Source organism: Xiphias gladius, chromosome 3 (assembly GCF_016859285.1).
Source record: "Xiphias gladius isolate SHS-SW01 ecotype Sanya breed wild chromosome 3, ASM1685928v1, whole genome shotgun sequence".
Lineage (NCBI taxonomy): Eukaryota > Metazoa > Chordata > Actinopteri > Istiophoriformes > Xiphiidae > Xiphias > Xiphias gladius.
This window is the reverse complement of record NC_053402.1, coordinates 2,423,246-2,449,210: the sequence shown is the minus strand read 5'-3', so window position 1 is coordinate 2,449,210 and position 25,965 is coordinate 2,423,246. Positions and strand designations below refer to the sequence as shown.

At 38.6% G+C, this 25,965-nt stretch overlaps 1 protein-coding gene across 5 annotated transcripts; it reads left to right on the top strand.

Annotated features, from left to right (window-relative positions):
• The first annotated feature begins 1,549 nt into the window (after window positions 1-1,549).
• copz2 (COPI coat complex subunit zeta 2) lies at window positions 1,550-24,251 on the top strand. Of its 5 annotated transcripts, none has more exons than XR_005706405.1 (10): window positions 1,550-1,645; window positions 10,956-11,024; window positions 12,704-12,788; window positions 13,616-13,707; window positions 15,831-15,886; window positions 18,052-18,129; window positions 18,423-18,474; window positions 18,726-18,834; window positions 19,395-19,433; window positions 23,190-24,251. XR_005706405.1 is itself a non-coding variant. In XM_040117647.1 (10 exons), the coding sequence occupies exons 1-10, from the start codon at window positions 1,628-1,630 to the stop codon at window positions 23,235-23,237; spliced, it is 570 nt and encodes a 189-aa protein (XP_039973581.1). In that variant the 5' UTR covers window positions 1,550-1,627; the 3' UTR covers window positions 23,238-24,251. The 5 variants fall into 5 exon arrangements, 3 of the variants coding, with proteins under 3 accessions (XP_039973581.1, XP_039973605.1, XP_039973596.1); XR_005706406.1 differs by lacking the exon at window positions 23,190-24,251 and adding an exon at window positions 20,572-20,604; XM_040117647.1 differs by lacking the exon at window positions 18,726-18,834 and adding an exon at window positions 20,572-20,604.
• The last annotated feature ends 1,714 nt before the right edge of the window (window positions 24,252-25,965 follow it).

Below are 25,965 nucleotides of genomic sequence, written 5' to 3'. Positions count from 1 at the left end.
CGGAGATGCTTTACTGCTCCCCACAGCCGTAAAGATCTGAGTTGCCGTAGCCTTTCTGTCAGCTCCAACCAGTCTGGCCACTCTTCCTTTGACCTTTCTCATCAACAAGTTGTTTTTTTCTGAGGAACAGCAGAATTTTTGTTGTCGGCCCCATTCTGAATAAACACTAGAGATTGTTGTGTGTGAAAATCCCAGGAGATCAGCAGGTCCAGAAATACTCACATAGTTTGTCTGTCACCAACAACCATGCCATGGTCAAATTCAGTGAGATCACATTTTCTCCCCATTCTGATGTTTGATGTGAAAATTAACTGAAGCTCCTGACTGTGCCTGCATGATTTTATGCATTGCCCTGGTGCCAGATGATTGGCTGATTGGATAATTGCATGAATAAGCAGGTGTTCCTTATGAAGTGGTTGGTGAGCGTAGTTTCCTATGGAGGGGCCTGTAAACAGTGATGCAAAAAATCTGTTAGATGAAAGTTACAAAATAAACAGAGGAGGCAAACTCCAAAGAGCAGAAATTCACACACAAGCTGCAGAAGTAATGAAAGCTGCTAATAATAGTAATAGTAAATAAATAAAATGGCACTTTTTCTCTCTTATCACCTGCACATCCACCTTCTAATGAATGCACTGGATGTTGTAATTGCAAGCTCTGGATAAAGCAGACCTGTTTCCTGCTAAAGGAAACTGCAAAGGGAGGCTACTCTGTGAGGTTGGAAAACTTCTAGATAAGAGCTTAGATGCAAGGTAGAGTCTCGAAAATTCTCCGGCCATAAAGAGCCTGGCATTTGGAGTAAAGGTTTTGTTAATTTGTGCACATGAGTCCACATGAGGGATTTATAATAGGAATGAGTCATTTTTGTACCGTCAAATTAACAATCCTTGTGTATGGTTCATGCCACCAAATGGTGGATATACATACACCGATCAGTCACAACATTAAAACTGGTAACTGGTTTTAATGTTGTGAATGATCGTTGTACAAACAAAAACCCAAGCCCTGCCCCCTTCCTCAGAGTCTTAGCCCACCATGGCCCATATCTTTTATTTCAAAGATAAAACTGGCTCAGTGTAAACAAACCCCATGAGAAGACAGCAACCAAAAATGTGATAGTCCATCTGTCAGTACTTTCTGACTTCCACAGTAAAACCTCAGTGATGCCATTAAAAAAACAAAACGTCAATCAGTGCAATGGATGGCTCACTGATGTGTTTCAGGAATAGGCTCACGAAAATTAACTGGCTACGCAGGGAATTAAATGTGGATTTTGGTCTCTTTATGGGATTTGCTGAATATATTTTTAAAAATGCAGAATATCACAGCCTTATCCTTTAACATCATAAACACACCCAACTGTGCATACAGTACAAACATCTTGCGAAACTGACAACCCAAGTAGCCTATGAAGGAACAGTGACTTTTATTGTGAAAGGCCGAAGAGCTGGAGGAGGACGAGGACTGTCGTGAGCGCGCTCGGCTGTGGACCCTGTCTTGTGGTTCTATCCGGTTGGCTGGTGTTAAAAAAAAAAAAAAAAAAAAAAAAGAAAAAAAGAAGCCGTGATCTCGGTGTGACAGCTCAGAGCTGTCCACGTCAACACACCGAGCGAGCACGGCGGCAGCGATGGACTCCGCGTCTCTGGTGAGCCTCTCCACCGTTTCACCGAGCCCGGGAAGCGACACCTTTGGTATGGGGGTGGAGGCGGTGTTATAGCGGCAGTTAATGTAGAATTTATTTATTTTTTTCACAGTTTTTCATAACCGTGCGGGACATTTGTTGCATTATGGCAGTTTCGGTGGTGGGCTATACCGGAGAGAATTTCGGGAGGGAGGGGGAGGGAGGGGGGCTTGGCTGCAGATTGTTCATAGATCCGAAACTGCCTGTATTTATGCTTAAATGCGTTCATGTGAGTGTGATCCTGACTGTAGCCGTCCTGTTATTTGACTGTGGACGCCCAGGCCTGATCTGATCGGCGTTTCACATGCAGCAGCCAGCGCGCTTGAAAGCCACACTTTTTTTCATTCCACGAGTGTAAAAATAGACAGATTGTCTGTGCTGGTTACAATGCGACAACTTATGAGGGTGTTAAGTTGACTCTGTTACAATGGACTGGCTGAGCCACAGCTGCTACCCACTTATCCTCACACAGTCCAGTGCAGAGCTCAACAGGACAGCACAGAAGCCAGAGCTTCGGTTCCTGCAGGGATCACTTGTGGAAACCAGTGAGGAGACACAATGCCGTCTATAGGCTATCACACATGAGGACAAGGAGTGTGGTGGTGTGTGGGGTACTTCGGGCTTGTCTGGGTGTTTAAATGTCTGCTTGTGTTGAGCATATGTGCACAGATCGGTTGACGTGTAGAGCAGAGTACGTGCCACGTCCACCATTCTCTCTCTCTCTCTCTCTCTCTCTCTCTCTCTCGCTCCCCTCATTTGCCTTGCGCACCATTTATTCAGCCTATCTCTCACTACTTGATTCTTTAATCTATCCTTTCTCATATTCTCTGTGCCAACTGACTGTTCACATGTATCTGTTTCATTCTCTCTTTTTCACAGTTTGTCAGTGCTGTAAAGTACCTGCAAAGTACATATACTAAAATACCGTAGGCTGCTTCAGTCTTTGAGGTTCTTGAGGGTTTAATTTGATGCCGCTTCTGCTTCACCACATTTCAGTGGGAAACGCTGTACTTTTGACTTCAGTTGCATTCAGTGGTGGAAGAAGTATTCAGATCCTTTACTCACGTAAGAGTACCAGTATCACAGTGTAAAAATACTCTATTACAAGTAATTGTTCTGCATTAAAAAGCACAGAAGTATTATCAGCAAAATGAACTTAAACTGTCAAAGGTAGAAGTTGGGTTGTCAATACACGATGCATTAACACGTAACCAGCATTTATGTATAGCTGGTTGAAATGGAGCTAATTTTAACTACTTGTTGCTTGTTGATAAATTTGGCCTTCCGTAGGTTGTGAATGGAAATTTTATGCTGCAAAGTAATTTGTAACTATAGCTGTAAAATTAATGTAATTGAGTGAAAAGTACATTTACCTCCGAAATGTAGTAGATTGGAAGTATTAAGTATAATTGAATGAAATACTAGGTTAAAGTACTTTAAAATTGTACTTCAGTATCATACTTGAGTAAATGTACTTAGTCTTCCAGCACTGACTACATTTACCTGACAGCTGTAGTTAGTCTGCATTATCTCTCACATACGAAACATATCATTAACTTATAAAATGTGTTGTGTTGTTACAGTGCAACAATACAACAGTATAAGGTTGTTAAAATTGGCTCCACCCCAACCCGCTATAACATTAAAAGGCTGCTGAAACCCTAATATATAATAATTTAACACGCTTAAGGGAGCCAGTCTGCTTAATGAGTACTTTTACTTCTGATACTTAAATTACATTGTGCTCCTAATACATCTGTACTTTTATTTACTAAAGTATTATAAATGTGTGGAAGTTTTCTGGTAGCCTATGTCTTTGTCCTCTCTCCCTCACCCCCGCCTTCTCTCCCTTTCTGTGTGTCTGTGTCTCTCTCTCTCTGCAGATATAATTTCAAGTCAGTATGGGAAATAACCAGTGATAGTTTTTGATCCCTTTGTGTTTGCACTCAATTCTGTGGTTGTGGTTCAAGTATTCAGATCTTTTACTTAGTAAAACAAAAAAACAAAAAAAGTGGCAATACCAAAGAGTAAAATCACTCCATTACAAGTAAAACAACTGGTTCTTCAAGAATTAAGTGTAGTATTCACATGAAGTTGGGAGACTCATGCGGAACAGATTTGAAAAAGAATGGTCAAAAAATTTAAAGCAGCAGAAACTGAGATATCCTGAGTCTTAGTCCCCATGGGTATAGCTAAAAAAAAAACACTGGGTCATACATTTCCCATAATGCAACTCTGTAGCACATTTTCTTAGACCCTACCTGCCTGGTAAATGCCCAAGTCTTTGAAGTCAACCCCCCCAGTGTGTGAGACACTTTCTGTTATAAAAATTTGTAGTTGCCCAGTCCAAGCCAAGATAACCCTGATGACATCATCGGGTGTTATTTTTTTCAGACTTGACCAAGTCCGTCATCGTGCAAACTACAGCTAGTCAAAAATCAGTTAAACTTTGAGAAAAAAGCATACATTTCAGATCAGAAAGCAGATCGGTGTGTTTGGTTAAAAAATAGCTTCTACTTACAATTTGCTGAATCTGTACTCTGTTTCTTTGCTCCCATAGTAATTTTTGTATTCACTGTTGCTGTGCAGTGGTTTGATTGCTCAGAGGTCTTCATCATGCACAAAACCTTTCCACTATAGCATCACATTATATACATTGACCGATCAGCCGCAACGTTAAAACCAGGTACCGGTTTAAACTTTGTGGCTGAAGGATGTATCCCGAAGTAATGACGATAAACGATCAAACTCAGAGACAATCGCCTAAAGCCTAAGGAAACTGTGCAATAAAGTAATCGTCATCTACTGGTGACAACTACGGTGGCCCCTAAAGACAAAGCACATACAAGAGTGAAAGCAAAACCGTTAAGGGAAACGCACTCCAAACACAAAAATGCTCCATATACGAGCTGTAGATGTTAGGAAGAATGCTGCTCTTTCATTTGCTAATAGTCCTCCCATCCTTGAGAGTTTGGTCTCAACAGCTCGGCAGGGCTCAGGGGATTGCACTTCAACACTGTACCTTACATACTGTGACAAAATATCTTTACCGTTTTTTTCTTGGGGGAAAAAAACAGATTTACTGTGTGTGTAGTAAAAGATACACTTGTTATCCAATACACAATATATATATATAAAAAAAACGTGAAATTTAATATAGACTGCACTGCCTCTTTCTTTTTTATTGATGTATTATGATTGAAATGTGGTGATATATTTGTCTATATAAAAACCCCAAAGTCTACAGAGACAGCACTGTTGTTAAACTGTCCAATAAAACATCTACTGTATTTATTATGTCTTCAGCTTTCCCTTCAGACAAACTGGCAGTAACATTTATATTTCAACTCTGAGACAAAATGTTATTTTCCAAAAGGAATTCCAACAAATTTCAAAACACTACGGAGATCCAGTGGTAAATTACAAAAGAGCTTCCCAAGATAAGAGCGTTCTACCCAAGATGACGGCGCACATTGACCAGCCAGTCTCACCTGGAGGGCGGGTCCTCACATCTCCGAAAAACGTCAGAGCAAATTTCCAAATATACATTATTTGGATAAACTGACCACATTTTGAAATCCAAATTACTGCTTTTTTTTATATTACTTTCTCACCTGAAAAAATATCAAAACTTAATAAAGGGTAATGTTAAGTTAGGTACATGACTGATGTATGAGCCAAAGTATGTGTGACGCTGACGTTTTTCCAAATCAAACCCATCCCATCCCCATTTGTACGTGTTTTTGTATTTGTAGCATTTCTGGATTTGTAGCGTTTTTTTTTTTTCCTTAATGTTTGTGCTTTTTCTCTTGTATGTGCTTTATTCTTTAGGGGCACCGTAGAGAACCAAATATAGTCCTTGTGTTTTCCACTGAAATAGCCTACTCTGGTAGCCTTTTTGCAACAAGTGGCAGAGTTAATGTTTCCCCAAAATTAAAGCATTAATGTGACATTTTAGTAAATGCACTTATTCACTTTCATGCTTAGAGTCAGAAGAGAAGCTTGACACAACTCTCATATCTGCCTTGTCAATATAAGACTACAGCCAGCAGCCAGTTAGCTTAGTTTAGCTTAGCTTAGCTTAGTTTAGCAGAAAGACTGGAAACAGGGGAAGCAGATAGCCTGGCTCTGTCCAAAGGTTACAAAATCCACCAACCACTGCCTTTAAAGCTCAGTAATTAGTGCATTTCCCAGAATGTCAAACTGCTTCTTTAAAATGTTTCCCTGGCTCCATTTGCTCTGAAAGAATAATGCTTCTCCATGTTCTGTGACGTAAATCCTTGAGTTGTATTCCTTGCTGCACCCAAGCATGTACCAGACTTTCATTTGTTTTGAAGAGATCAGAAAGCTTACTAATTGTGGAAAGTAAGGGCTTTCTCTAGTATATAGGCTCTTTTAAATACAACTGTTAGGGCTCTGGTTCTCTTCAGCAAAGCCTGATGGAAGCAAAAAATGTTAGTCTGAAAGTCTTTTTTTGCACCATGTAATATGCTTCATAAAGGTAATTTTTAAAGAAATGGACCTGAAACAACTCGCGGTCACTGTCAGTAATTCTTTATTATAGCATCAGCAAAATGCGCAGAATATCCTGTCCATAATGTGGTAGAAATTAAAAAGTAAATGAAGATAGCTGTTAAGAAAAACAGCCAAGTCCAAATTGCAAGAGGCTGCAATCTTTTATGTTGTTTCTTTAGTTAGGGGAACAGTCTCCAGACATCTATATTGATCTTCCGGTTTAGATTAATCCATGACCTACTTATAAACATGCACACTAGAGAAAATCATTATGTTTAAACCAAACAGGGAGTTGTTAGATTTTAGGCAATTAGCTGTCGTGTTGATCCAGTGTGACTTACAGTGAGTCAAAAAAGCTTTCTCCTTTTACATTTACGTTTGACATTTAGACTGATCCTGTTCATGAACATATGGTCTACATTACACTTGACTAAAAAGTTCATATAGCTAATAAATTATATCAGCTCTTAATATTCATTTCATTTTGCAAATATTACATAGCTCCAAACAGTGGACAGGAAAGACGTATCTCCTCTTATCTAATTGTTTGACATTTCTAATATGCTGTTACTTTTACATATTAGCAATTAAGCTGTTTTTCCCAAGTAAGTAATTTTAGGTGTGTTCATCACCATCCATCATCTAATGTAGAGAGTTGCTATCCTGAGGACAGGGCAGGATCAAGGATCAGCAGCCAGTTGCACCAGCTGTTTCAATTTTAAACCTAGTCTTCTTAGTATGCAGTAAGTGTGTACGAAGCGGGGATTTAAGCCTCATTAAATTTAAACAGGTTGCACCACACTAACTAGTTCTCACAGAATCTTTGTTTTTTAAATATTAAGCCCTACTAACTGTCGGATGTACTGCTACGTGGCTGACTGAACCAACTGGTAAAACTAGCTTGCTAATATACAAACCATTTAGAATGAAGAGTAAAATATCTGACCTGACCCTTGATTGAAATTCTGTTCAATCATATAAAATGTTATAGAAGAAAAGTTATAGTATGCCGGCCCATCTCTAACTGGGACAACAAATGTAAATAGTAACCTTAAATCTTCAAGGTTACTAAAGGTACCCTTACTAAAGGTAGCCAAACAAATGCTATATGTTCATTTCAGTGTTTCTCACCAAAATGCATTGTGTGCATCCCTGAGGCCTGGCAGACTTGTGTGGTGCATTTCCCCCCCCCCCATCAAACTTTTGCAAAGCTAATTTTTTTAATATTTTAAGTTCAACTTTTACATCCATTTTTGCTTGCTTGCAGACTCCTTCTTCAATGCCTTTGTTGGCGTGTTGCCACTATCTACCATGGCTCAGTAGAAAAGCACAAAAACAAAGGAAGGAATGCGTATTACATCACCTGTTTTACATGCTCACAAGTATGCATGCTTATTTAATTAATATTTTTCCTCTTACTCTAAACTGCATTAATACATATAGCTTGACCTGCTAAAACTATTATTTTTTTGGGAGTTATCATACAGCTTGTAATGATACTGTGACTTTCTGTTTACATTGTTAATTGCTTTTGATTGGACGGTGCTACATATGTTTACATATCACTATAGTCTTTACTTGCTATGATTTGTCATTTCTCACTTGTAATGGTGCAACCTCATTCAGTAAATGACTATTTGAAGACTAGCAAGTAGTCTACAAAATAATCTCACCAAACAGTTCATTTAGTAGCTTTTCTGGAGATTTCAATTATATCACGTGAGCTTCATCCACAGTTACAGTTTGCCCAGTTGTCATGGAATTGTAGATGTTCATATTTCAGGTTAGTAAGTTACTAGTAGTTAGTGTATGTAGAAAGGTATGATTCGACACACAAACTCAGTGATGGATTTACAAATAACTGGTGCAGTCAAATCTAGGTCTGCATATCACTGAGCACAACTGGTCTACTAGCAGGAATGCCAACCAAAATGCTCTGTAAATTTATTATAGTACATGACAACTTTGACTAATAACAAGACTAGATCAAAACTGAATATATGGCTGGTCTGCCTTTTAAATGTTTGCTTCTCCCCTACTCTTTGTACTCACATATACAGTAGTTTAATGCAGCCGAATTCCCAACAAAGCTGTTCTTATTTACATGTTTCTCTGTTACTGTTGTCAGACGACGGAACAATTATGAAATAGTGTCTGAAACGCATCCCATTAAGTCAACATGTTAACCAGCAGTCATTTCCACGCCATTTCCAAGCTGCTGCTCTGCTTCTAAAATCCTGATTTTATAGCCACGACGTCGTCTGACAAAATCACCAGACACATAAGTTAAAGACAACGGCTGTGCTGTGATTTTTGCTATATTTAAGTTTAAAATTAACACTCAGAGAGAGAGTATTAAGCTCATTCACGTCTATGTCAGCAGCCGTGTGGTCAGTTGAATGAGACGCATAGAGAGGTGTGTCTGTGGGGGGGTTGATCTCACGCAGGGCAATACTGGTGAATCTCTTCAATGGAAAGTAGCTGATGACCGACTGATGATGTAATAGAAACTGTTTGTGCCTATTCATTTTGAAAGAGCAACAGCCAATGGGGAAAATCCTGCACTCAGCACTCAGTCACGCGGCATTCAGCTGACCAATGGTGTAACTTTATCACTAACTCACTCACTCAGTCATGCAATTCACGTTAATAGGGTTAGCGACACTCCAGCGGGACCAACCCTATTAACGTGTTGCTGATATATCGGCAACAAGTTGATATATCAGCAGCACTCTAGTCTGAAGACAACTGTTGAGCTAGTCAGTAACAAGAGACATCATTTCTGAGTTTCATTGAAAGGGGATTTCGACCATTGAATAATTGCTCCCATTAGGAGAAACAATAGACTTTTTAGCCACCAAGTGGTGCAGCTCTAGGGTCATTTCATCACTTTGGTCCAGACTAATATCTTGACAAATATTTGATGGATTGCCATGAAATTTGTTACAGATATTCAGCTCTCCAGAGGATGAATCCTAATGATTTTGTTGATCCATTGAACTTTTCCACTAGTGCCATTAGCAGTTGAAAGTCTAATTACCCAGTGAAGTAACTTATCGTCTACTAGACAAATGGGCATTTGTTTCAGACGTTCATGGTCAGGATGTCCGTGGGGTTTTAAAAAGTATTAAAAAATGATCAATCAATGTAGTGAAAATAAAGGCCCTTAAAAAGTATAAAACGTCTTAATCGCCACTTTACGAGGTATTAAATTTGTATTTCTTCAGTGTGAATAGCATATTTATCCTAAAAGTTTGTCTGAATTCATTTATTTATACTTTATACATCTCTCTAATTAATAACCATAAAATATTCAGCCAAGCCATAGTATAAATAGGAGGAGGGGTAAATTAATTTGCTAAGGGCACCAGGAAGGTCAGGACTGGACCTGAACTGAATTTAGGCACATTCTATTAATCTTGATAGGTATTCATAAGGATGTTGTATGGCCTCAGTTTTTAGGCCAAATGCAAAGGAAAGTAAATGGGAAAGTGATCAAAGCATGCAACGACCACAAATCATTTTTTAATGACCCAGTGTGTGTGTGTGTGTGTGTGTGTGTGTGTGTGTGTGTGTGTGTGTGTGTGTGTGTGTGTGTGTGTGTGTGTGTGTGTGTGAGAGAGGGAGTGTGTTATTGTTATTACTTTTAATAAACCTTCTAATGTAACCGGTTACAGCTCAAACTGGCGTTGAGGTCTTAAAATATTTTGAAAAGGTCTTTAAAAAGGTCTTAAAAGGTATTTAATTTAACTTCAGGATTCCTGGATATACCCTGATGGTTCCAGGATGATCATCCCAGATGAATTGAAATGACACTGATGATCCCTTAACTTCTTACCTAATGCCATCGTCAGGTCAAAATTTCAGTTTGTCCAATACTTTGGTTTATAATAAAATACCTTCAAACGAATGACATTCCCATCAGCCTCAGCTGTACTTGTTGTTTAGTGCTAATTAGCAAATGTTAGTATGCTAACATGCTAAACTAAGATGGTTAAGATGGTAACCATTTTTGAAAAGAGAACTGTATTCTTTGCAACTTCTTTTTACCACGAATCTGCCCTGGATAATGGCAGAGAAAGGAATGGAATGGAATGGATTCTAGACGCATAATGTAGTAATGTTCACTTGGTAAAAAAATCACAAAATAATTATGTCTGTATCATAAAAAATTATTTTATACTTACTTTAACACGGTTCCAAAATACATCATCCCTTCAAGCTCAGCCAATATAACTGATTTTATATTTAAATATAAAAGCAGTTATATTTTAATATTGGACAGTGGATGTTGTAAGTTCCTGGTCTAAGTTCTGTGATACACTCTGACTGTGAATCTATGCTAGTCAGTGCATAACAGAACTTTGTCCCGGGTCTGAAAACTCATCGCAAGGATGGACAGATGGATGGATTGAAGGATAAGTGAAGTGTGTGCAGGACAATGGAAACTCTCTTTGGTCATTTCCACATCTGGAAAAATGTTAAACAAGCCTGAAACAAAACACAGAACTAAAGCTTGCAAATATGACAGAAACCCAATGCAGCCCGGTGTCAAGTGTAGAAACTGGTTGAACTGGGCAGATTGTGTGTTTTAATGTGTGGTCCAGAGTCAATGCAAAACAGTAAGATTGATACAACACAGCTGCAAGGTGTGGGGGGACTGTCTGACTGTAGGTGTGGCATTATGTCCTAGATCTCTCCCTGAGGTGACTCAGCAAAGCTGAAATATTTAAGATGTTCTTTCTGTTTATTGTTGCAGGAACCTTCCCTCTACACAGTGAAAGCTGTTTTCATTCTTGACAATGATGGCAACAGACTTCTGTCAAAGGTAGGGTAAGAGGACCATACCAGTGATCTTCCATGCTTTAACCCGTTAACTGCAAATGACCTAAACCTTATACTGTGGCCACTGAAAGTTCTGGATTCTGATTGGTTGAGAAGTGTGGATTAACTTTTAGTAACCAGATACCTATGACATACAGTGGGGGTTTCTTTGCCATTCTAAATTCATGAGCCAGTATTACCAACATTATAGATTGATTATATATGGCCTCCACAGAGGCAAACCAACCTCCACTTTGAGTCAGGTGGTTCTTAGCTCCCACGTCATCCATTACAATCATGGAATGTACAACTTGTTGGGTATTATCCCTTATTAATATGCAAAGCACAAGTTTCATTTCATTGTGAAAATTCATCTGTACTGACCAGAAACTTATTTGAGTTGAGTAATCCATCACAGTTGACACATTTTTCCTTTTTTATTTTTTTTATTTTGTCAGAGTAAAATATGTTGGTATACCTAAAACCACAAAGTACTCAATAGGTAACAGACTTCAATGCTTTTTCCCCATAGGGATTTCAAATTGTAAAACCCCAATGAACAGGGGAAACAAAACAAAATAGCAAGCCAGAGGTAACAAAATATGAGTTTCCTTTCACTGCTTCATAAAAAAAGCCAGCCCCTTTTTTAACAGTTGAATTCTTTTAATATGAAGCATTAGCAGTATGAAATGTTGGGTTAGTATTAGCAGTAACCTAAATGAGTACTCTGCCAATTTTGCACTGGACTGCTATAACATTGTCAGACTCATGATGGGCAGGTTTTTAAAAAAAGGATCAAAATCAATTCAACGGAACCAGAAATGTTGTCTTTTTTATTCCCCACATTTTTCTTCCTTGTTAAAACTTGGCACCTACAGTACATTACCCAGAGTGCAACACAACCAGCGGCGGTTCTGTTGGAGATGTGGGTGTATTATGCTAGTAGCTGCTGATTTAGTTCAGAGTCACTACCCTCATGCAGAGCTGAGGAGCGGGCTAGAGGCCCGGTAAGCTCCCCTCTTTCTAACTCCACACCTCAGATTTTTTTCATTCACAAATTTATAGTCTTCAGCCTCAACCGACTCGGGTGACATCACTTGAAACAAATTATCGGAATTCACACGGCTCCCTCTGGAGACACAAAAGGCTCCATACATGGTTATTCACTTATACAGTAGTACCCCCAAACCCCTGCAAAGAAACTTTGATGTGTAGAATTGGTGGCGTACTCTTTTAACACAGCTCTGATACGGCTGTAGGAGAGTGAACAGTAAACAGAGAGGCTCATATCCAATGAGATCAATTACAAAGAGTAACACTGGATTACGTGCTGCATCATGTCCTGTGAATCCCTCACGCATGTGAAGGCAATTTGAATCTAGCATGGGAATGGCAGACTGCAGATAACAATAAAACCTACTATATAGAGTACAGCTGTAATTACTAAATGTAAATACATTGAATAGCTAATGTTGGAAAAATGCAGTACATAAATAGTATCAAAACAGGGTTTGATTTTATGAAAATCACATTTAGAGGATAAAAAAGTACATTTAGAGGATACTTATTCAAGCTTCCCTACAGGGCCATCAGTTCTTCCATGGTTAGTAGGAATAGCAACAAAGGGAATGAAACCCTTGTTAATTCAGCTAATTCACTGTGTCACATATGTTTTGGTTTCAGTACTATGACCCTGAGCTTTACCCCTCCATGAAGGAGCAGAAGAACTTTGAGAGGAACGTTTTCAACAAGACACACAAAGCAGACAGTAAGCTCCATTTTATGTGTTTCTGTTCTGGTGTCTGATGGATACAACCATCCCTGTGTATTGTACTTAACACTTGCGCTCACACTCGTCTCCAGTGTCATCTGTTACTCATTCAACTATCTAGTAGCTGAACACTTGTACATGATACCAGCCTAAAGCACTTTTCACAGAGCCTATTTTCCACTAAAGAGTCAAACCATAATTGGTCATGTCCTATTCATGATTGGGAAGCTGGTCTGACCGCTGAAAAACTACAGAAAAAGTGACCTAAGGATTTTCTATATAACTCTATAACTTTTCTTTATATACTGTAACTTTTAAACCGAAAAAAAACAAACAAACATTCATTTGATTGTTCAGACGTAGCACTTTCTGATGCTTTTGGTGGTACTGCAGGATAAGTTTCATTTTCAGGGAATGTGGGATTCTAAGTTTCACAAAGCTGATATCTGAATCCCTACTCTGGCCTCTTTATTACTCACCCAGTGTATTCTTCCTTTTGTTCAAAACTCCCCTTTCATTCCCCCTTTTCTCCTCTTCCTTTTTCTCTCTCTTCTGCACTTGTCATGCTATATCCCCTCTCCTTCCTTCCCGCCTTATCCTCCCTTTGTCCTGCTCTTCTGTTTCCTAATGCATTTCTTCAATCCCTGCTTCTATCACCCTTCCTCATCTCCTTCCCTCTCTCCTTCATCATTCTAAAACATCTTTTCATTTCATCTCATACCCACTTTTCTTTCTTCTCACTTGTATCTACTTCCTCAATAAAAGAGAAGTTTGTCTGTCTTACCTATCATCCCTAACCCATCCTTCTCTCCTTCTCTCTCTAGATGAAATAGCTTTCCTGGAGGGGATGACTATTGTCTATAAAGGCAATATAGATCTCTTCTTCTATGTGGTGGGGAGTGCTCAGGAGAATGAGGTAGGGTGAATTAAGCTCTCTCTGACAAAACAATGCAGTTTTTTCTGTTCTCAGAAAAAAATAAAATGAAGATTAAAACGATTTGCGTAACCCTCATGTTTTGCAGGGAGGTTGTATGTCATGTTCATCTACAGAATAGTGCCCTCTAGAGCTGAACCTTTAGTAATGTGGAGAAAAAGATGCGTCTGGTGTTATTCTACATATTTTTTAATTGACAAATCCCATGCAAAGATCGAATCTTATTCAATATATTTTTTATTGTAAACAAATAAAAGACCAAAAACCAGCTATGGAAGCATGTTAGTCCAGCTCTCAATACTTCCTAACTACCCTGCCTGTGGCTCTCAGCCCCAAGCCCATTGGTTCCTACTGAGGATGGTAATATTTAAATGAAATCCTTTAACCAAATATCTATTTAAGTTTTTTAAAAAGGTGCAGTAATTTCCCTAAAAAACGTGGTCACTGTAGTTTTTAGTAGACATTACTCAAACAGGAGAAAATAGTGCATTTGCCTGGGACCAATTTCAGTGGCAAATTAATACACATATAGTATGTGGGACTGAGTCGAGGTAAACTATATTGTGTGGATTTATGGTAACGAAGGACCATGTAACCCAGTGCATCTGTGTCGCTCACTGATGTGTTTTTAGTGTGGCTCATTGGATGGCCATCTTGGTCTTGTCAGCTGGTCCAGCACTCTGGTCCAGACTGGAATACCTCAACAATTGTTGAATGGATTGACATGAAATTTGGTACAGAGCATGTTAGCATGCTGCCATTAGCATTTAGCTCAAAGCACTCCTGTGCCTAAGTACAGCCTCACAGAGTTGCTAGCATGGCTAGAGACTCTTGGTCTCATTAATAGTTTTTGGGCAAGAAGAAAAAAATGGATCTTCACCAGCCTTATCCTTCCATTTGCTCCCCATTTTCAGGGTCTGCCTTCTTCATTTTCTTGATGGCATGATAAAGCTGTCCTATGGTTCATCTAAATGCAGCTGTCTTTTGTCTCAATTTGAACACTAAGGTTTTAAGGGTAAAACAGCCCTTAAAATTGACCCAATGAAATGAAATCTTCCCTTATTTTAAAAATGTTGGTCCTTTTTAAGGTCCAAATTAAGCAGTATCTATAATGTAATTTTGTCATGAGCTTATGAAATTAAGGTGTTTTTAAGGGGTATAAGTGTAAGCGTTTTAAAAGAATTGACAAATTAAGGAAACTTGTAGCTACCATACCAAACATCCTGATTTAGATTACGATGTTTGGTGTCTTTTCAGGTGTACATTAAGGAATAATCAAGGTATTTTAATGGACACTGTGCTGTCTGGACATATTTAAGCTTAAAAGTTGGTCAGAATAGTTCAAACCAATACCCTTCCAAAAAACAACTACAAGTGGCAGTTGGCATTTATAGACTTGCATGCAATCAAAAGGCAGCCTGAGGATTTTTGATGTGCCATTTTCCGAGGATTTTTCTGAGAGATTTTCTCCAGACCTCCGTGATCCTCTAAAAATGGCGTTCTCTCCACATGAGATTAGGGGGGCTGAAAATGTGGATTTAAGTAGCCTGACTCTGATGCTATATACAGTATGGCTAAAAGCTTCACATTTATTCTTTAAGAAAGTTTTGAAGACAGCTGTTTTTAGCAGAAAAGCTCTGATAACCCACTGTACACTACTTGCCCAGCACCATGGCAGACCGACAAAGTTAGCGACTGGATGGTGAACATAGTGGAGCATTTAGCGGCTAAAGAGCCAGAGATTGAAAGGAGAGGGAATATTTGACATTCACTAGGTGGACACAAACATGACTTGATGTGTACATAGGCAAGTTTTAGACAACTTTTCCAAAGTAAGTAACATGTCAGTGTTGTATTTTCAGTTTGTTCTGCTGAGCCCCAAATGGCCAAAAAATAAAGAAACATGACTCCAAATGAATGCTAATGTTGCTCTGTGTCTGCTGGTTGTCTAAAAAGGCAAACAATATGCTAGCAAACTATTTTATTACTTTGTTGAATTTTGCCCCAAAGTGGCCATAAAAAAGTGATTAATGCAACTTTAAAATCAAATGTTATTATCTCAGAATTGTCCTCTTGTCTCCTGTTTTTATTATTTCTCTCTCTAGCTGATGCTGATGTCAGTACTGAACTGCCTATTTGACTCCCTCAGTCAGATCCTCAGGTATGTTCGCTCACCAGACCTTAAAGAAAGTTACATGGGTGGAAGCCTGAATGAATTAAATGACACATTAATGATATTTTGCATCTAAGAAATACAAAAAGGACAAACTTAGGATAGACCCAACACAGAAATACATAATGGTTCGTTCCCGAATGCTTCTAAATGTATCGTATTGAAGCAAAAACATACATGACACAATGCTCCTCCGTGCACATGCGTCATTGTGACATTAGAGCTTTTGTCATGCGTGCAGCACCATCAGTGCTAATGGTAATCCACACACTTCTCCACACTGACACTCCTCTACCAGAGCCTCTCCGAGAGATAATGAGTCTCCATGTTGAAACTGATGTAAAATTCAACACCAGGCTCCCTCACTGTTGACTGCAACATTAAGAGCCAAACATCGACTGATGCGGTTGCTATGGGAACCGATGCAGTGGTAATGCATAGTGTGAGCGATTGAGACATTGACAGAGATTATTATACAGTATGAACGATTACCGACTATTCTAAGTTGTCTTGTGCAGTATGTAATTGTCCAGATGTAAGCGTCACAGTATAAAATCCATGAAGCTGCTGAATGGTCTCCTGGTTTTATTTTAAACTTCAATAGTAAATGTTCTCTATATGCCTGTTCAGTAATGTTTGGCCATGGGTTACCAGATGGTGTATTCTTTACAAATTCTTAGGAAACACATCATGTTGTGTCCTGCAAATTAGACCTGTTGAATTTGAATCTAAATTTCAATTTGAATTTAGTCCATGGAGGACATGATGGATGGACTGCAGTATTTACGGAACAATTTGGCATTTTGGGGACAGTGTTGCGCAGTAACAAATTACTTATTACGCACTACATTAATGTCATTACTACTCAGTAATAAGTCGTGTAAGTGGTTACAATTTGAAATTCAGTAATTACATTACAGTTACTAATCCAACTAACACTCCATTGGCTTGTTCGATGTCTTACTTGGAGTTTGATGGAGGGTTGATATCAGTTTGGTCTCTCTGTGTTCAATGGGCAGATTGGTCCGGGATATGGTTGAGATGTGAGGTAGCCTCTGCCAAAACAGGAGAAATGCAACCCCAGGTAATTCTGTTGTTGTCTTGTTTAAATTCTGTGTATATTTGGCAAATGTTAGCCACAGATACGTGTCCATTCAGCCACGACTTTTTTAGAGTTGGAGGGTGTGAAACTGTGCTTCTGAGGTCGGAACCTCTGGAGAGCTGTGTGCAGTCTTTAAGGCTAAGCTCGCTGCAGGATGGTCAGTCATTGTATAGCTGCCGGCTTTTTAAACTGCATCGTCATGTTTTCTATTTCTACATGTGTTGGATACCAAAGAAAACGTGAGTGTGTGTGTGTGCGTGCGCGTAGGATTTGGAACTCTTTAAAGGCACCCCTTGATGGAGCTGAGAGCTGAGTAACAAAAGTAAAGTAATGAGCATTACTTTTGCTGCTGAGTAATTTATTATTTTGTCCACGCTATTTATATCAATGACGGTAGGCTACATAACAGAAGCACCTCTCTTTATAATGGAATACAGTTCAACAGCACCAGCCTCCTAAATGATCATAAAGTTGAATCAGTGACTCTCTAAAACAGTTTCAGCACTAGAACGGCCCTCAGTAGAACACATACCTTAACTAGGCCAGTGTCAAACAACATACACCAGACTTCAGAGAAAGAACAAAATCTAATTCATAGTGAATGATCCGGATCTGTTCCAAAATTTAAAGGGTTCTTCCTTGGCCCATACCTCATCCCTCCACCAAGTTCAGTGCAAATCGTTTTGGTACTTTTTGCGTAACCCTGCTGACAAAAAATCCAACAAAATAACTGACAAACAGACACCGGCAAAGACATAACCCCCTTGGTGAAAGTAAAAAGCTGATCATTATAACCTTCATGAAGGTAGGCCTTATTGCAGGACTGTTGTATGAAGCTGCATTAGGTTTAGCTAGGTGTGCCTAATAAACTGGCAAAAGGGTGAATAACAGCATTGCCCAAAATGTCAAACTGTTCCTTTAAGTAAACATAAACACATGTGAAATTGCAATTTAAGAAGAATAATGAACTGGCCTTGAAACTGTAGTGATATTCAAGGGGATCCAGATTATTATGGACTGGATGTAGCCAACTGTTGCATTTTTTCTGCAGGAAAAATGTGGAGCGGAGGTGTTTACTGGATAACATGGAAGGAGTGTTCCTGGTTGTGGATGAAATCATTGATGGAGGGTAAGAGAAAAATAGTATTGACAGGTTGACAGCAGATTAGAGGTATAGAAAAATATATTTAAATATTTATAATACCAACTGCAACACATACACTCTACAAAAACTCAATCCACTGTGTAGATTCAAACTAGCCAAATATGAGCTAATCCTGCAATTTAGAATTATTTTAAGCATCAATCAATGTGTTGATCTTTTTTTGATTAATTGTTTAGTCTATAAAATGTCAGAAAATAACTCTTAATACCGCCTGTGCTGTACTCTGAGTCTGATTGATTGCTTAATCCTGTTACCAGGGTGATTCTGGAGAGTGACCCCCAGCAGGTCCTACAGAAGGTCAGCTACAGGGTAAGATGACTGTCAGTTATTCCCAACTATCAGTCGTAGCAATTTATTTATTGATTTGAATCAATCAAATGAAAAGAATAATTGTTACATTCTAAAACGTCAGAGCTGCTGTTAGGCCTGTTCATAATGACTACGTTAAGACTTAAGTTGTAGCTTGTCTCAGCTTTTATCATTGGCTTGTTGCCTCCTCTTACTTGCTTTACCTTTCTCTCTCTCCTTCTCCCTGTGTCTCGTCTTCTGATTGGTGTCAGCTAATGTCAGAACCAGCCTATGGCTTCGTCCTGTTTGATTACATCACTGGTAACCTAGAGGGACAGACAGACAAGGGCCAGCTGCTGTAGACAGACAGACAGACAGAGGGTGAGAGGGAGAGAGTCAAAGAGAAATATAGTGAAGTGGAGCGAGAGAATGCATGAATGAGAGTGTGATGCAGACAGTGGAGGGACTGAGGGGGGAGAGGCGAGACAGATGAGGTAAATGCATGGTGAGAGAGCATGAAGACTAACAGAGGGGTGTAAAAAAGGAGCTCGGCGGTGGTTATCTATATTTCATATCTTTTACCAGCTGCTGGTGCTAGAGGAAAAGTCACGGAACAACAAAGTTCCACCACACCACTAAACATCGTCACTTCTAGCATGCTTTAAGATTCTAATCTGAGTTGTGATTGGCCAGGTTTTTAACCAATGCACTTTGAATGTCACTGATTTACAGCACATAATGCTGTTCATTCTGATCTAATGGTGTTTGCACTGCACTGCTTGCATGTGTGTGTGTGTGTGTGTGTGTGTCTGTGTGTGTGTGTGTATGTGTGTGTGTGTCTGTGTGTGTGTGTATGTGTGTGTGTTTGTGTGTGTGTATAGTATTTTATATGGCTTTGAATTTTTCCCTCGTGCACCTAATAATGTTATTGTGTTTTACAGGCAGATGAGAACCCATTATCTGAACAAAGCGTGGCCCAGGTAACACACATAAACACACGCGAATGACACTTATAGTCACACTAGAGTCGCACACACTCTAAATGGAGCTAAATGGAGTTTTGGGGAGTTGGGGAGTTTTGTCATTTAGCTACAGGGAATTCTTTGACATCCAACAATTCAAACATCAGATGATAAAAATGGGAAGACTGCTTTTATTGCCAGGTCTTATTGGCACAGGTGGTTATTGGTCGTCACTATAAAAATGAAGTTAACATTACACATATATTTGCAAATGATCTCCCCAAGTGGAAGCATTTAAATGGCAAAAAGCAGTGGAGCTAAACGGAGCCGTGTGACACACCACAAATGAGATGGTCAGTGGAGGATGATGCATTACCAATTAGAAAAATTACAGTTTTGGAAATCAAGAATCAGCTGCGTAAGTCAACAATTAGCTAATTGTGGAGCTGACTACTTTTTATCCACCCTACTATGGAGGTCTCCACATTCCTGAGGAGGTCACATGGTCATAACTCTTACACATCCCAATAAGTCACAGAAACACACCAGCTCAGTGGCAGAAAACTGGCTGTTATCTGACAGAATAATTAGTAGCAGTTACTGCATGCTAACGCTTTAGCTCACCATGCATATTAGGGTAGCAGCTAGCCTGGCTTCCTTTCCAAAGCACTGTACAGCACTAATATGCCCAACTTCGAATGAATGGATCATTGGGTTAATAAACGGATAGTTGGATTAACTATCCTCTAAAGCACAGTAGCTCTCTGTCCGCCAGACAGATATAGCAGATATTTGTAAGAGTGAATATAAAACTCATATAAAACTGCTTCACTGATCACTGAGACCTCTTCTGCCATAACAATTTTATTTATTTGAATATTGTTCCATCACTTAAGCAGAAGTGCTCTTGTAGCTTCTCTTTGCAGTCATTTCTTTGATTGGATGTCTTCCCTACTTGCATGCAGGAATGAACATGTGAATGTGTGCATGGTCATGTTTGTGCGTGTGTGTGTGTGTGTGTGTGTGTTGGGGGGGAGTGGGAGGCTTGTTTTGCCAAATTCATGGGGTCCGAAAAAAATGTTTGTGTGAGTGTGTGTGTGTGTGTGTGTGTCCTTGTACTCATGCTTCTCTTTATCTGTTGCTCTAACCCTCACAGCATATAACGGAAAAACTGGCCCTGACCTCTAACGTAAGTCTCTCAGTCTCCGTAGCACAAGCATAAAAGTATGTAGTCAATACTGGACCACTACACTGCCTGTCAGAAGCTTTTAAAGGTTGATGATGATGACAGAGATGATGAAGTCTGTCATATCATATCATAATATATGTCATAATGCCAGTTTCAGAGGTGTAGTGGTGTGTATATGCACGTTTCTGCTCTATACTCACCACTGGGCAGGATGATTTACATATTACCCACCTAAAAGTAGGCATAGATATGTATCAATACATACTTCGCAGAACAAGGCTGCAGTCATTCACGTTACAGTCTTTCATGTCATCTTTGGTAGGTATTTTGCTCCCTGACTTTAGTCTTTAAGGCAGTACCTCCTCTCAGGCATCATACAGTACAGAACCCCTGAAATATCTCGAGCCCTGACAGAGGCGCTGTCTTAAGGACAAACTTTAGGAACAAATATCTCTTTCTCGCTGTTGTTCTGTACCACACAACCTTCATAGCAAATCTGACACGCACAACTGCAAAAATGAAGTGTACACACTAAGATGCTGAAGGAGGCATTTATCGTGTTACATGGGTTACAAGGGTTGTGTCTTGATCAGTGGTGGAGGAGGTATTCATATATTTTACTTAATATTTAATTGTAATATTCTACTACAAGTTTTGCATTGAAAATATCACTCTAGGAAAATTACATAAGTATTATTATTAATATAAGTAAAATGTATCAAAAGTAAAAGTGCTGGACAGTCTGGAAAATAAACATTACCTAACAAATCTCATTAAGTTGTAACAAAAAAGCCCCCAGAACTAGCAGGCAATGCTGTAGACTACAGCACTGCATACATCTGTTACGCAGTAAGAAGCACTAAACAGATCAAAGCAGCAGTACAAGTCTGTGTGGGCCTGATACGACTGCGTTTCGGAGGATTCCGTCCTGCAGTGAATGTTGCCTGAGCTCCTAGTGCCCCCTGCTGACAGAAAGAGGGAGGAACAACAACCTTCCTGCTGAAATGAAGTCTTCGTTTAGGTTGATCAAACGTAGTGTTGGTCGTGCAAAAGACAGACAGGAGAGGAGGGGAGATCCCTTCTGCTTCACTGTTATACCTCTCAATCATGCAGCCCACCTAAAGTTACATCAAAATTTATTGGGGAATTTAAGACATTCAGATGACAGAATTTAGCTGTTTAAAAAGTTTAAAAATTCACTCTTACTAATAGAAATTTTCTTTCTCCCTGCAATTTTGTGTAAAATATAATTAATTAATTTGGTTTGACATGTTGTTGGTCCTCACACATAGATGTGTTACTGAACAGGCCAACTGACTGCGTACACTCCTGAAAAGTGTCTAAGAAATGAAAAGTTGGACGATTCATTCGGTTAAAGGCCATAAAAATGACTCTGGGATCACATAAACTGAGGATGACAACAAAAACATTTCAATGTGGCCAATATTTACTGTAATAGTCAGTTCTTGTCAAATACTGAATGTTGACAGTCTTCTGCTGACAATTAATTCACCCTTAATACACTTTCTACTCTAGTAAAATGAATTGATTCAAGTATAGCAGTAATAATAGAAAGTATTCTGTTGCTGGAAAGTGACTGCAGTTTAATAGTAATGAACTACAGCACGTCTAGGCCCGTGTTTTAAGGTATTTGATACATTATGCATTTTCTTTATGTATCGTGTAATGAAAGTGAAACATTTTCTTCGTGTGTTATGGAACAACAGGTGGTAAACGCAGCTGTTCACATTGTGCTCCTCCAACATGGTGGCATTAAACTCTATATGGTTGCTCAGTTGTGTGACCTCTAGTGGTTGAACAGTGGTACTACAGCGCAGTACAAGTGTCTTTCTCCTCAAGGTTTACTACATAGAAATTACTGCACTGACTCCAAACGTATTTTATCTTCAGCATGAATACTGCAAACAAAAACAACAAGTAGACAAACACACAGTGGTATAGCAGTTTTTCTTTCACTTGAGCTGAGCATTAAATTGCTTAAAACCACGAACCAGGTTTTTATACGTTACTTTTACATGAGTTCATTATGAAAGCAAGTACATTTAATGAGTTATTATGAATCATATATTGCATTAAAGTCTCTGGAGGCACATTCAGTCCCATTGTACTGCACATTATTATTATACATATATTATCATACCTGTATACAGTACAAAATATTCAAATTTCAAAAACAGTAGTCCGTATTGGTCACCTGTCAATAAGCTCATTAAAATGACATTTACATGTACAGTTAATGCTTTGCATTCTGTAATGTATCAAAACCTAATGCTGAAGTGTTTTAAAGCTCCATTCAGTCCCACTGTATCCACAACTAAACTAATACATTAAGATCAATGAGTTTTCGCCTGATAATTCAGCTACAAAATCGTGCCAATCAGCATCAACACACAGCAGTCACACACATTTTCTTCAGGAAATGCTTCACTAGTTTATATTTTACCGTATTATATTTCATTTTTATTGGGGTTTATGTTTATGTCAATTTAATGTTTTGCATTTAACTATTGTATTGCATCATATTACATATAGTACATATTTTTGTTCTTTCTTTGTGTTTCCAGGTTCTGCAGTCGGCCAAGGACCAGATCAAATGGTCCATACTGAAATGACGCCGACCAGACAAATTTAGGATTCTCAAGAACAGCTCTAGAGAATATTTCTAGTCCCAAAGCTATTTTTATAGTAACAGACTAAAAGGAAGCCTGTAGGCTGCTTTATATAGAAATTAACCAGTCAGAAATGGGGTTTTGTTTCTCTGTGCATTGGAATTTTGTTACATTGTGTGTCAGTGTAATTAATTTAGTTGGTTTGCGAGTGATGTTAGCCTATGCTCATATAGGCCAAATAACACCAGGCGCTCTATTCAAAAGTAAATACTGAAGAGTCCATCCGGGCTTCTGTATAAAACTGGGCAGTTATCAAATGCTAAATGAATCAGTGGAAATACTGGGCGGCCTTAGTAGTGATCAGTTTTTTATTTCTTCTGCTTTGGTGGAACAAGGCTGCATCCTGTAAACTGTTACTATTTGTGAGTCAGTATTTAACCTAAACATTAAAATCCACAAGGATAATCTGGGAAATAAGAATCAACACACCACAAGAGTGCTGTTCAATTCACACACTCTGACATCATTTGTGCACTAAACTGCTCAGTTGAATAAAGTCTGTGTTGTTCTGACTGTGTGTAATCTCCTTAAACATTAATGTGTTTTGTAAAGATTATTTAAAGACTGTAAATGAATGTAATGATACTTTATGACGCTAAACAAATATTACCAGTATGTTACTGTTGCACTGTTAGGACTTTTATTAAAACTCTTGTTTTTCCTTAAAATGGAATTCCCTCATGAAGGTAAATTAATATCTGTACATATAATTGATTTTATAATCAAAGGAACCTTAAAGAATATAAAATGGCGTGCAGGATTTTGTGGCCAGAATTATAAAGAATGTCTATTTTATTGGTATGTAATGAGTTAAAGGTTTCAATAGATATTAAATATTTTAGTTTAAAAAAAAGAAAAAAGCCAAAGACAAACTAATGATTTTGTTTATTTTGGATAGTATTGAAACAAGCTGTCATGCTGTCTGTCCACTATTTGTGTGACTGATAATAAAACTGTATACGGTATTTGTCCTTGTTTCAAGTCTTTGTCTTTTTCTTTTTTCTTTTTGTTTGTTTTTTATTCTATATTACACAAGACAAGGGAAATTTTGTGCAAAAATGTGACAAACAGAGTCACAGTGTCAAAGGTATTGGTTTGTTCAAAATCCACGTCCCTAAGGGACACCGAGGACCTCCATAAAAGAAACCTCAGAACCGTGGGTGTGGTCAGGCCGAGCCAGGCCAGGGACCCGCACAATCAGAAAACAGCGTGCACCGTTTTGCTACGGTTTCCAGGTTGAATGACGTGTTTCCTCGGAACGCTGTGCAACGCTGTGCTACGGGCTTTGAGGTACGTTTTCAATCGTGTAACCCAATCAGCAGCAGTGTATATAAACCCCGGCAGTGCGCATGCGTAACACAACAGGGCGTTCAATGCACCACCGTTTCTGTTTAAATCAACGATTTGCTACGTGTAGTCGGGGCTGCGCTCCCCCAGCCATTGCTTTTTCTGTTTGTTTTTTTATATATATATATATATGTTTTTTAATATATATATATGTATATTTATATATATATATTATAAATGTATATATATATTTTATATATATATATATATTTTATATTTATATATATATATATATATATATATATGTGTGTGACAGGTTTATATATGTCGTTGCTGATTGGCTGATTCAAAGCGTACCACAAGGCCTATCGCGCACCGTTTTGAGAAACATGTCATTCAACCCGGAAACCGTGGCAAAATGTTCCACACCGTTTTCAGACTGAACGTGCCCCGGATTAAACACGAACATTGTTTATAAATTTGAGTTAAAGGTGCCACTAGACTGTGTGAAGTGAAACCAGTGGCTGCACGCAAGATTTGTTCGTTTTTTTATCAAAGCTTTCAAATGACCAATATGTACTAAATATTAGGATATGAATTTGATTTAGGAGTAAACAAAAATATTATTTAGTCAGTGTGACTGAGGTAATAATTTTAAAATTAAAGTACTCCCTTCCCGATGTGACTTCAGTCATCGTTTTCAAAAATATTTTTAGTGGTTTAATTTTTTAATTTTTGGATAATTAAATAGTCATAATTATAAAAAATAAATAAACTGATTATCCTAGTCAGCCCTTCAAACGATTTTACGCACAGCAGTTGAATATTTTGAACACATCATTGGTTAGAGGCAGTGGCATGTAGGGTTTGCTACATTATTGCATGATGACTGTATGATAACTGGGATCGATTCAAATTGTGTAATTTACTTAGGATAAGCTACTTACTGCCTCGGGGGAAGAGCTAAATTATGAATTTTAGGATCAAATCATTTCTGCTCTGTTGATGGATGTCTGTCCTGTTGTCTGGCCAGTGTGCAGCTGTCTTCTCACTGTGTGTTTGAGAATTTGCGACAGGGTTGTGTGTGGGTGTCTAGTCTCCTTGTATTTTCTCCTGTATTTACACAACAGTTACAGCTGTGTTTATTCACAGATACAGATGTATTGACAAAACAGATACAGCTGCACTTATACTACAGTCACCAAATTATGTGAAACTAATTAGTGGTGCCAGTGGTGACGGCATTGTCTCTTTCTGTTGATCAGTGTCAAAGAAGCCACATGAACTCTCTGATCAATATTTTCAAGTGATAAAAAATGAAAACTTGCTTACCTTTATATACACTTTATAGCAGTCTGAAAATACAAATGTTTCTCCGTGTGGT